The sequence below is a fragment of the Symphalangus syndactylus genome, chromosome 24 (assembly GCF_028878055.3).
Source record: "Symphalangus syndactylus isolate Jambi chromosome 24, NHGRI_mSymSyn1-v2.1_pri, whole genome shotgun sequence".
Lineage (NCBI taxonomy): Eukaryota > Metazoa > Chordata > Mammalia > Primates > Hylobatidae > Symphalangus > Symphalangus syndactylus.
The window spans coordinates 63,046,480-63,058,813 of record NC_072446.2 but is presented as its reverse complement, the minus strand read 5'-3'; the positions used below and the strand labels follow the sequence as shown (position 1 = coordinate 63,058,813).

The following is a 12,334-nucleotide window of genomic DNA, read 5'->3' as shown; positions in this document are numbered from 1 at the left end:
CAGCTTCATTTTCTGGTTTAGTTATAATGCTGTGGGAAGCTTCTCTGGGACTAGAGGACATTGACCTTTGGAAGGCGTTGGCTGCTCCTGAAGAAAGCTCCTGGCTGTTTAAAGGAATGGGGTGGAGTGGAAATACACGCAGACAGGAAACCTCGCAGGTGGGGAGAAGAAGAGGGCCATGCCCAAAAGCAAGTCAGTTCATTCACCGATCAGATCTTTAATTCTAAGTAGGTCTCCAAACTCAATTGGCCCTCTCAGAAACATGTAGGTTACTGACCTTGTGTATCAGATCTGGGTTAATGTTTATGTCATGCACAAAGAAATAACTCTGAGTACTTTAGAAAAAAAAAACAAACTAGCCCTTCCTTTTTGCAGGGGAGTTGCAAGTACTTAATTTATACAATTTCTATTGAGCATGAATATTATTCCCTAGAAGGAAGTCTTTTCTGGCCCTACAGAATATATTAGAATCCCTGTATCTTGCCCTCAAAGCATTTATCTCAGTGAAGAGCCAGCTGTCCATTTCTACATAGGTACAAATTCTGAATCCCTGAGTCAGGAGGCAGAGTTTAGACAGGATGAAGTATTTTCTGACCTTCTCTTAAGTAGCCATGACAATGCATCTTCATGTGGCGTGGGCTGGGAAGCCATGGACTGTTTTTTCAAGCCAACGCCAAGTTCCCTATGACTAAAGGACATTCCTACTATATATAGTCTGGCAACCTGCTGGCCCTAGTTTTCCATATCATGGGCCAGGGTTTTTGTCATCACTGGTGTTTTGGAGGGAAGCTAGGTATGACCGAAATCACTCTGAAGTCACTGTCTAGGGGAGTGGGTGAGGTCCGAGGCTGACCAGAGTTCAAGTCACACACCTTTCTGGGGCTGATTCTCCTCATGAGCCGAGTGGGTGTTTGAGCTCTAAAACAGCAGTCCCTGATCTTTCTGGCACCAGGGACTGCTTTTGAGGAAGACAATTTTTCCACCAAAAGCCAGGTGGGGTGACGGGGTATAGTTTCAGGATGAAACTGTTCCGCCTCAGATCATTAGGCATTAGATTCTCATAAGGATCACAAAACCTAGACCCCTCACATGCGCAGTTCACAATAGGGTTTGCACTCCTATGAGAATCTCATGCCACTGCTGATCTGACAGGAGGTGGAGCTCGGCGCTCAGGTGGTAATGCTCGCTCACCCACTGCTCACCTCCTGCTGTGTGGCCCGGTTCCTAACAGGCCACAGACTGGTACCTGTCTGCAGCCCAGGGCTTGGGGACCCCTGCTCTCTGATAGTTGTGGCCCCTCTAGCCCTGGTGCCCTGTGCATCTTGTGGTTCCAAATCTGAAATTAATTTTAATTTTATAGACAGAATACTTTGGTTCTTGTCTCCTTCTCTCCAAAGCCAACTGCTACTTTATTTTGGGTAAGATTCCTCATAAAACCTAAAATTATAATTCTCTTTAGAGTCCAGAAATATTACTTACACACCTACTTCTCTCTTTTCTCATGATAGGATGAGTTTATAGATTATTATTTCAAATAAGACTTTTAAAATTATAAATAGATAAACACAACATTTGGGGATTAGAATAATTCACAAAGCAGTAAACAGTCTGAAAAAATGTATTGAATCGAAGAAGAAATAGTTTGAGAATGAGTTTTCTAGAATTATATAATCTTGTAGCCTCAAAAATATGTCTCTTTCCCTGTGAGAAAGACATATAAAGAGTATAATTGATTATCAGAAACTTGGAGCTTTAAATCATAACAAAACCTACACCACAGCTACTTAAAGAAAATGCATTCAAGGTGAGACTTTTAAATGTAGAATTGCCCAACCATCCTTCAAATTCAGACAGTATATGCTTATGAACATTCTTTCCTACAAAAAAAAAGTATACTTTTTCCCCAAGAAATGATGCTATTGTCACCAAGGACCAAAGGATGAAGTGACAGAACGGTCTGTGGCTTCGGTGTAGCCATCTGCCATCAAAACCTGCCTATTCTCCATATTATCTTCTGCAATGAACCAGTGCAGAGAATGAGTGGGCAAAGCGGTAGCATACGGTCATCCACAAAGGCACTCCCCATGGTCTCCTTGTGCCTTGAGGAAATCAGCTTCATTTAATAAGGGAAAGGAGAGCCAAGTGCTCCGAGAGCATAGGCGGGAGAATGAGAAGGCTCACTCCCAATTATTCAGTGACCCCTCATTAGCTGCAGGATAAAGGATGAGGTCTTCCTGCAAATGCTTCGGGTGCTCAAGGTTCCCACTGTCTGTGCCCAGCTGACACTGCAGCCTCACCTACGCTGTAGGGAGTCATTAGGGGATGGGGTCAGAGAGGTAACCAGAAGCTATATGAGTCAGGATGTCGAATCAGGAGTGAGGTGGGAGCCATTATAAGTTCTGAGCAAAGAGTGACAGCGTATGCGTTATATTTTGTTCTTATTAATTCTTCCCAAATGCACTCCACATTCCCAGCATACAAACCCACTCCCCTGAGAACTCCCCAAGCATCCCTGCCCATAACAATCTCATTCTGCCTTGGTGCCCATCTCCAAGGACTCTCCTACATAAAGCTTCCCTGATTCCTCCAACAAGGTAGGACTCTCCCTCCTACTGTAATCCCACGAATGTCCAAAGTGCTTGGCTTAGACCACAGTTACCATTATTGCATTTTCTGCCTTGGATTAACTTTCTTCCTGTTTGCTCCAAGAATACTCGCAGGAGAATCTTGAGGCTGCAGCATTCATCCCAAGAAAACCTTGCCTTGAACTATTAATATCTCACTTGTATTATTTTTGCATTGCTCCAGTATATCAACTTCGAAAACAAAAGACATCATTCTATTTATAGCATTCTGGTTTTAGTAATGGTATTTCCACTTACGTAATATAGTAATCTCTAGCTCATGGAAAATGTCAAATCCTAGAAAACGTAGCATTCCTAAGCGTGATGTTAGCATCATTCTTTAACAGTTGTTAACCAAAAATTCATTTGATGAATCTGATTTTTCCTAAATAGATTATTCTGATGCAGATGATTTTGATGTTAGTTCTATTTAGAACTAACTCCAAGAACAGTTTTTATATTTTATTTTCACATTGAAAATCAGTCAGATTTGCTTCAGCCTCGAAGAGCATGTTTATGTAAAACCAAATGAGCGCCAGCAATGAGATATACTTTTTTTTCTAAACGGGAAGAGGGAACTATTAAGAGTCAAATGATGACATTAGACATGTCTTGCTTTAAGCCTCAGCTAGACTGCAGATCCCTTTAGTCACGGATTACACTTTATACAGCAACTCAGTGTTCTTACCTCAGCTGTGAGAGAGGCCCGCTGCCTCCATGAGCTCCTCTGATTAGTTTCCATGGGCCATGTAACAGCCCGCCACCCCGAGTAGCAGTTTTGCCAGCAGGTCCAATAGTTCAAGTTCATCCCCACTTCTAAACACACAGTGAGTGATATATTCATGTTCAAAAAAGTTGAAAACACACGATCATCTCAACCATTTTTTTCCAACGAAACTGCTTTGGACATAGACACCTGTGTTACCCTTAGAGAAACTGCAGGGACGTGTTGTCTCCACTTGCTCTCGGGCTTGTATTGCACTGACATCTTTGTTACGCCTATTCATCACATGTTTTCATTCCCCTACTAAAAGGCATATTCTTTAGCCTCACAGATTTACTTCCCTCACCTACTGACCTTTGCTCAAAATATATCTGTAGATGTGTTATTTCCACAGGTCTTCTAGGTCTTCTTCCCTGCTTCAATTGTAAATGAAATCCAGAAAGCAAAGAACCAGAGATAACCTTCTACCTCTGTTCTAACAGGATTTTGTGCCACTGTATCAAGACTTTGAAAATTTTTATACACGAAACCTTTACATGCGAATCAGAGACAACTGGAACCGGCCCATCTGCAGTGCCCCAGGGCCTCTGTTTGACGTGATGGAGAGGGTGTCGGATGACTATAACTGGACGTTTAGGTGAGAGAGCCACTTGGAGGGGCTTGGTGAAAAGAAAAACCTTTCAAGGAAATCCTAGCGTGGCCACTAGATAACAAATCCAAAAAAAACAAGGCAAGGAAGCCATTGGTTTTGTATATGCCTAATGCCAAGGGAGGATGGCACAGTAATTAAGCAGCTGCCAGAGTGGCTTTTTTGTATTGTAATTAACCTAAGACCTGTGTCAGAAGGTGCAGGACACACCAAGCCAGCCAGAAAGACCCCTTTCAGCTTTATTGACAAATACTACTCTCTTACTTATAGCTGAATGAGACAGTGATGACCGTGGTTCTTGTTCCGTTCTCTTGCTCGAATTTAAACCAGAGCATGGGTGTCATAGAAATAAGTGCCCAAGGAAAATCAGGGCTAAGTAACAATCCGTGGGTCAAGATATCTTTCTCCAGTGCTCTGCCCAACTTCATCATGGGTTTACCCTTGTCTTAGGGAAAACCATTTTTTGGTAACAACTTTGTTGATGCATAATAGATGCATATTATTTTGGAGTACATGTAATAATTTAATACATTCATATAAATTGTAAAGATCAAATCAGTGTACTTGCGGCATCAATCATCTTAAATATTTGTTTTTTTATGACAGAATCATTTATTTTCTTCTAGCTATTTTGAAATAGACCATACATTATTTTATAAACCACAGTCACCCTACTGATCTGAGTTTTATTTCTTCTATCAAACCGTATCTTTGTACCTGTTAGTCAATTTCTCTTTATCTCCCCCTCCTCCCTACCTTTTCTAGCCTCTGGTAACAACCAATCTACCCTCCCTTCATGAGATCTGCCTTTTTAGCTCCCACGTTATAGGTAAAAAAAAAAAAATGTGATATTTGACTTCTGTGCCTTGCTTATTTCACTTAATATAAAGGCCTCCAGTTCCATCCAAATTGCTTCAAATGACAAGGTTTTCTTTCTTTATGCTGACAACAGTGCAAGTTAATAAGAAAGAAAACATGTGATTTGGGCCAGACCTAAGGCCTCTCCAGCACTAGGATAATTTTTTTTTTTTTACATTTGGGAAAATAAAACTTTATTAAATCGAATGAATGGGCATGTCTGTTTCCTAAGAAAGACAATGATAATGAACTTGGTGGAAGGAATAATAGTGGGTAGGAGTTTGTTGACTTTGCTTTTAGCCTCACGGTAGCTGGTAGAGCAACAGGGAATAATTAGCATTTTTTTTTAATGTGACTGCTTATCTGCTTGTTCATTGCTGCAGCTTCAGTTCTGAGTTGACGCCTGAACTGCCAACAGTATCCATTATTCCAGACACGGTCCAAAGAGGGCAGCCAGTCTGCACTGGTCCTGGAGCTGTGATCGAAGTTGGCCCCAACTCAGTTTGGGGAAAGTTCCTTCAACTTCTTTTTCCTTTTCTTTAATAAATTCTTTATAGGACAGTCCTGTTTGTTGGTTCCCAGAGATGCCTTCTTCATCTTGGATCATCCAGGGGGGTGTGACACCTGAGTGGATGTTACCAACTCCTAGTATATCCTGATGGCCAAGGAATATCGGAGACTGTCCTGTCTCCATCCAGTCAAGCTCTGGAGCTGTGGCAGGTCCAAGTCGGAGGGCTGCTGTGAGCTGGAAGCTACTTGGCTGTTCATCCTTTTCCAGCTTCCAGGGACTAAAGTGCCTGGCACTGGCTGAGGGGGTCTGGATCCTCCAAGGGAAACCAACCTCTAGGAGAGACTGAACCACCTCCTGCCAGCTCTGTTCCACCTCACGGATCTGAGCTGCCATCTCCTTGGTCACCTCATCCTCTTTGTCTTCATAGGAACCCAAGCCTTCCACCAGGGATTTTTTTGAATCGTGCATAAACCTGGGGAGAGGATTATGTGCTCATTTACATGTTTCCCCGCAGGTTTACTGGAAGAGTCATCAAAGATGTCATCAACATGGGCTCCTATAACTTCCTTGGTCTTGCAGCCAAGTACGATGAGTCTATGAGGACGATAAAGGATGTTTTAGAGGCGTATGGCACAGGCGTGGCCAGCACCAGGCATGAAATGGGTATGTACATTCACTGTTTTGAAATTTTTCGCTGTTAGGTCTCAGATTCCTTGTGTCCGTCTCTCAAACCTAGATCATATTTGGACTGTGTCCATTAAAAAGGTGTTATAACATGCAGAAAGAAAAAAAAGAGAGATTTTGGGAAATTTCAAGCATTAGGCTGTTGCCAGGCAGTTTATTAATTGCATGTTTCAATTCTCCAGAATAGACAAAAATGGATCTTTCCTGCCCATATTATCTAAAATAGCAACACTGTGCCTCCTCTAGCTGGTCCTTTTCTGCCCTTTCTTCCACTTCTCTTAATGATGTTCATCACTGGTTAAAATGATCTTGCATTTGTATTTGTTTATGGCCTGTCTCTGCTCCTAAAACATAAGCTTTGTGAGAAGAGGGATTGGACTTGTGGAATGTTGCACTGAACAAATGAATGAATGGACCAGGTGAAGCAGATGAGCAGCCTGCCTCTTTATTTTCCTTTTAGTGAAAATGTTTTTCTCTTACTCAAAGTAGTAACATCTGTGAGAAGGAAACCCACTCATCTTCAATTCAGGAAGAAAGAATAATGCAAGCTTGTTCTTATAGAGTGCTTTTCAATTCTTGGCATGAGGATAGAGAGAGGGAGAGCGTTCATTTATTAAAAAAAAAAAAAAAAAAAAAAAAACACCTGTGTAGGGCAACACAGGTGGTGTTATTCTCATCTTCTGGGGGAAGAATCTGAGATCATGGCACTAAGTGATGTACTCAAGGAAGTTAAATAAGCAACCTAATTCCCAGTCTAGCTCAGCTTTCTCTACTGCAGCCCTTCTCCCTCCCAGTGACACATGCAAGGTTCACCAGGTCAGTTAGGTCTGTCTAAGAATTGGAGGCAACTGTGATTAAAAAGGGATTTACTATCATGTTAATGAATTATGAACCACATGTCCCTCTTAGGTAACCAGTTAGTAGAGAGTTTTAGAAACTATTTAATTATTCAGACTTGTGCAACAAATAATTCACATTGAACAAAGTAGGTACCTTTTTAATCCCAACATTCATTGGCTAAAGCTCTAGAGTTAATAGTGCGTGCACAGATTTCTTAAGAAAAACATCTTACTTATCTTCATTTTGAGGCATAAGGGCTGGAGATGTTAACAGGGTGGAGATGAAAATGGGAGGCTTTACTCCACTTAGAAGGACTGGGTCACCTGTGATGCCCCATTTGGAGATGGGACAGAGACTGGAGGATTACCCCCAGCCATAAGGAGCACAGGGTCAGTAATCATTTGAGATATTTCCTCTGGCGCTGGTGACACCCAATACCAGGGTTGTTAATGACCAGGCAGAAGACATATTCCTGATAACAACCCCCCAACTCAGTGAGACACAACGCTCCCTACACAGGCGGTAGAGGCTGAAGGAAAGCTGCTTGATACAGACAGTGATTCACTTACAGGGGAAGCCAGATACGGAACATGGGTCCCCAACTCCATAGGTGTAGCAAACCCTAAGAAACTAGGCAGAAATGAAGGTCCCATTTGGGACTGTCACACAGCCCAAGTTCTTTCTCCACCTACTCACCCTTCTGAATCGCCCAGTTTTTAATATTTCTCCATTTCATTTAGCTCTCCATGTCAAGTTCTAAGAAAAGGACTTTAACATTTTTCAAGTAAATAGTGAAAGACTCAAAGAGAAGCCACCGTCACTAATTTTAGGCAAATAGAATGACTGAAATATGAATATAAGCAGCCAGTCAGGAAATGAATAAATAAAGAGGATATTTAAAGTATTCTGCAACATTAACAATAATCTTAACATGGCATGCAAGAATTAGGAGTAGCATGATTCTGAAAGCCATTTATTCTAATGAACACAGGTAACTTCTGGAAAACATGTCTTAAGAGAATATTTAACAGTACAAATGGGTTAACAATGAAAATTGGAAAGCTAGAAGTTCAACAATTTTTAGTAACCAAAATAGCTTCTTGAGAACCTACAAGTTCATGAACATTTAATCACGGAAAAATAACTCCTCAGAGCTTTTAAAAATAGTTTTCAGTGTTTTAAGGGAAAAAGGAAAATAAAATCCATGTAACAAAAGAGGAAAGATAAAAAAGGAAATAACAAGGAATCACTTAAAACATAGATGACAGATATTATTTTGAACAAAAAAAAATGTACCTAGAACAGATTTGTCTATTAAAAGAAAAAGACTGAGATTTGGCCAAAAACCTAAGCTCAACTATGTGCTGTAATTTAAAAATATGTGATATTAAGTTAAAATTACTTCAAAGGGTGAAAAATAGAAAGATAGGTCCCACCAGGTACCTAGTGCCCATCTCCCTGCTGCAACCACCAAAGGGGCCCAAAAGGGAGGTCATGTCAGTAGAAGGAGCAGCAAAGGAAGAGCCCAGGAGGCAGGTTCCTGGAGGAAGATTGTTTGCAAAATCTGCACCTGTAAATGTTAAAACTGAGCCCAAAAATACAGCTGGGAATGATATATTTCCAGACACATCTGTACAGAAGTGCAAATGCTATTTTTAAGTTGTGAAATTATGCCCTACTGCTTATTTTAGAGTACAACTAAAAAATAGTGGAATACAAAATTAAGGGAGACTTTGACTCCTTTATGGATCAATTTACATTCCACATAAATGAAGCAACAAAAAACAAAAAAATGATATGGTAATAGGAGACTATAAGGTATCTCCCACAGTTGACAACCATACAGCCAGCATAACCTTGATCTCCAAATCTGACAAACATGCATTTAATAAAGGGAAAACTATAAATTACTATTACTTTATATATTTTATATATAAAATATAAATAATATATTACTTATAAAGTAATAAAGAAGCCAAAAATAAATAAATGATATAGAAGACATTAACAATGTAATCGTTAATGATTGTTAATTTAATAGTTATCTATTGAATGCTAAACTTTAAAACATATTATCACTATGGTACTGGTACCAAAACAGAGACATAGATCAACGGAACAAAACAGAGCCCTCAGAAATGATGCCACGTATCTACAACTATCTGATCTTTGACAAACCTGACAAAAACAAGCAATGGGGAAAGGATTCCCTATTTAATAAATGGTGCTGGGAAAACTGGCTAGCCATATGTAGAAAGCTGAAACTGGATCCCTTCCTTACACCTTATACAAAAATTAATTCAAGATGGATTAAAGACTTACATGTTAGACCGAAAACCATAAAAACCCTAGAAGAAAACCTAGGCAATACCATTCAGGACATAGGCATGGGCAAGGACTTCCTGACTAAAACACCAAAAGCAATGGCAACAAAAGCCAAAATTGACAAATGGGATCTAATTAAACTAAAGAGCTTCTGCACAGCAAAAGAAACTACCATCAGAGTGAACAGGCAACCTACAAAATGGGAGAAAATTTTTGCAACCTACTCATCTGACAAGGGGCTAATATCCAGAATCTACAATGAACTCAAACAAATTTACAAGAAAAAAAACAAACAACCCCATCAAAAAGTGGGCAAAGGACATGAACAGACACTTCTCAAAAGAAGACATTTATGCAGCCAAAAAACACAGGTAAAAATGCTCATCATCACTGGCCATCAGAGAAATGCAAATCAAAACCACAATGAGATACCATCTCATACCAGTTAGAATGGCCATCATTAAAAAGTCAGGAAACAACAGGTGCTGGAGAGGATGTGGAGAAATAGGAACACTTTTACACTGTTGGTGGGACTGTAAACTAGTTCAACTATTGCGGAAGTCAGTGTGGCGATTCCTCAGGGATCTAGAACCAGAAATCCCATTTGACCCAGCCATCCCATTACTGAGTATATACCCAAAGGATTATGAATCATGCTGCTATAAAGACACATGCACACGTATGTTTATTGCGGCACTATTCACAATAGCAAAGAGTTGGAACCAACCCAAATGTCCAACAACGATAGACTGGATTAAGAAAATGTGGCACATATACACCATGGAATACTATGCAGCCATAAAAAATGATGAGTTCATGTCCTTTGTAGGGACATGGATGAAACTGGAAATCATCATTCTCAGTAAACTATCACAAGGACAAAAAACCAAACACCGCATGTTCTCATTCATAGGTGGGAATTGAACAATGAGAACACATGGACACAGGAAGGGGATCATCACACTCTCGGGACTGTTGTGGGGTAGGGGGAGCGGGGAGGGACAGCATTAGGAGATATACCTAATGCTTAATGACGAGTTAATGAGTGCAGCACAACAACATGGCACATGGATACATATGTAACAAACCTGCACATTGTGCATATGTACCCTAAAACTTAAAGTACAATAACAATAAAAAAAAAATAAAATAAAATAAAGAATAAGATAGGGCAAAAATAAATATACAATATAATAATTGGCCCATATAATAAGTTTCTGTAAAAACATCTTCAAAATGTATATAAAAGTAGTATTTTGTAAAACCTCTAATCCAAAATGCTATCTGTCTAAACATATTATAAAAAATGTTTCAGAACAACAACAAAAAAAATTACCACTATACTTCACCTTTTTAAATCCTCATTGAATTTTCATAAAAATCTACTATATATTATGCCACAAAGAAAACCACATGAAATTCTAAAAAGTAGAACCTACATAAGTCACATTCTTGAATCCTGTGAATAAAACTAAAAATTAATAAGAAACTAACAAGTATGAGATTATGGGAAGCAGCTAGTTGTGTACATAGAGGAAAATATAAGTCTTACTTTACTAAGCAGGAAAGATGAAAGCTAGTAAACTGGGCAACGAACATAGCAAGGAATAAAAGAAAAGCAAAAGTATTGAATTATTCAAGTTAAAAGCGGAAACTTAGGAATTTGAAATAGTAATTTCTATTGAGCCGAGCTATCTGTACTTTTTTTTTTAGAGTTAGAGTTTCATTCTGTTACCCAAGCTGGAATGCAGTGGTGTAATCACAGCTCACTGTAACCTCAAACTCTTGGCCTCTAGTGATCCTCCTGCCTCAGCCCCCAAAATGCTGGGATTATAGGGAGGAGCTACCACCCCAAGCCCAACATCTGTATTTTTAATAAATCACTGGAGGTGATTCTGATAAGCAGCCATGGTTGACAATGATTGAGCTAGCATAACCTTGATCTCCAAATCTAACAAACATGCATTTAATAAAGGAAAAAGAATACATTACTATTACTTTATATATTTTATATATAAAATTTAAATAATATTACTTATAAAACTATTATATATTTTTGTAATATATAATATATATTTTATAAATATGTAAAAAGAAAATATAAATATGAATATTTTATAATAATATTATAATATTATACATATTATATATAAAAATTGGCATCGAGACTAACAGTACAGTCAAATAACAGAATAACATAATCAAGTAATGCTATTCAGGGATCAAAATAATAGTTCAATAAGGAGATAATTTAAAATATTGAAATAGCTAAGAAGTAAACTGATTATCTTCATAGATGCTGCTAAGCATTTATAAAGTTCATTATCCATTTCTCTAAAATTTTAAATAGAAAATAAACAAGAAATTCCTGAATAGAATAAAAAATATGTACCTCAAAGAGATTGTACTATGATTCTTGGTTAAATACTGGAAGTATTTATTTTAAAGTCAAGAAAAAGATGAAGATGCCTGTTTTACTATCATTTTTAATAAGCTTTGCAAGTACTAAACAATATAATTATTCATTCTCTAAGTTAATGAATATTTATTGAAAGACTATTATACAACAGAACAAGAAGTATATATATTACAAAGGAAGAGGTAAAATAGCCATTATTTGTAGATGAGTTTATTGTTCACCTTCTGGGTTTCAAGCTGTGACCTATGGAGGGCAAGTGAGACTTGTGGAGGGGCTGTTCTCGAGGCTACAGAGAGAGAGGGAATTGAGCAAGTAGGACAGTGAGCCCATCCCTCCACTCAAAACAGAGTTTTGGTCCATTTTCCTCCACTTTACATATTTAAGTAATCAAACATTTATTAGACATAAAAAGATTCAATAAAGAACAGTTTTAATTCATATAGTAAAGTTAATAATCAACTATAAACAGTAAGAGATATATTAGGGAAATAATATTACTACTAAATATAACCAAAAATAGCAAACACCTAGGGAATAAACTTATTTTGAAAATGTTTGGAACCTATTGAAAGAAAACTACAAAACTTTTATAAAAGACTTAACAGAAGACATTTATAAAAAAGACGGAAATACCATATCCTTGAAGGGGAAAATTCAGTATTGTAATTATATTAATTCTTCCCCAAACAAATATGTAAAT

At 38.3% G+C, this 12,334-nt stretch overlaps 1 protein-coding gene and 1 pseudogene across 7 annotated transcripts in view; one reads left to right on the top strand and one right to left on the bottom strand.

The window, feature by feature from the left end:
- The window catches only part of SPTLC3 (serine palmitoyltransferase long chain base subunit 3), a 170,985-nt gene that overhangs the window by 60,266 nt on the left and 98,385 nt on the right, over nucleotides 1-12,334 (top strand). For all 7 annotated transcript variants that reach the window (XM_055265997.2, XM_055265995.2, XM_055265992.2 and 4 more), the window contains 2 exons: nucleotides 3,831-3,985; nucleotides 5,881-6,029. In XM_055265997.2, the coding sequence (XP_055121972.1) occupies nucleotides 3,831-3,985; nucleotides 5,881-6,029 (304 nt within the window). The remainder of the gene's footprint in view (nucleotides 1-3,830; nucleotides 3,986-5,880; nucleotides 6,030-12,334) is intronic.
- On the bottom strand, nucleotides 5,110-5,844 carry LOC129474897 (centrosomal AT-AC splicing factor-like; annotated as a pseudogene).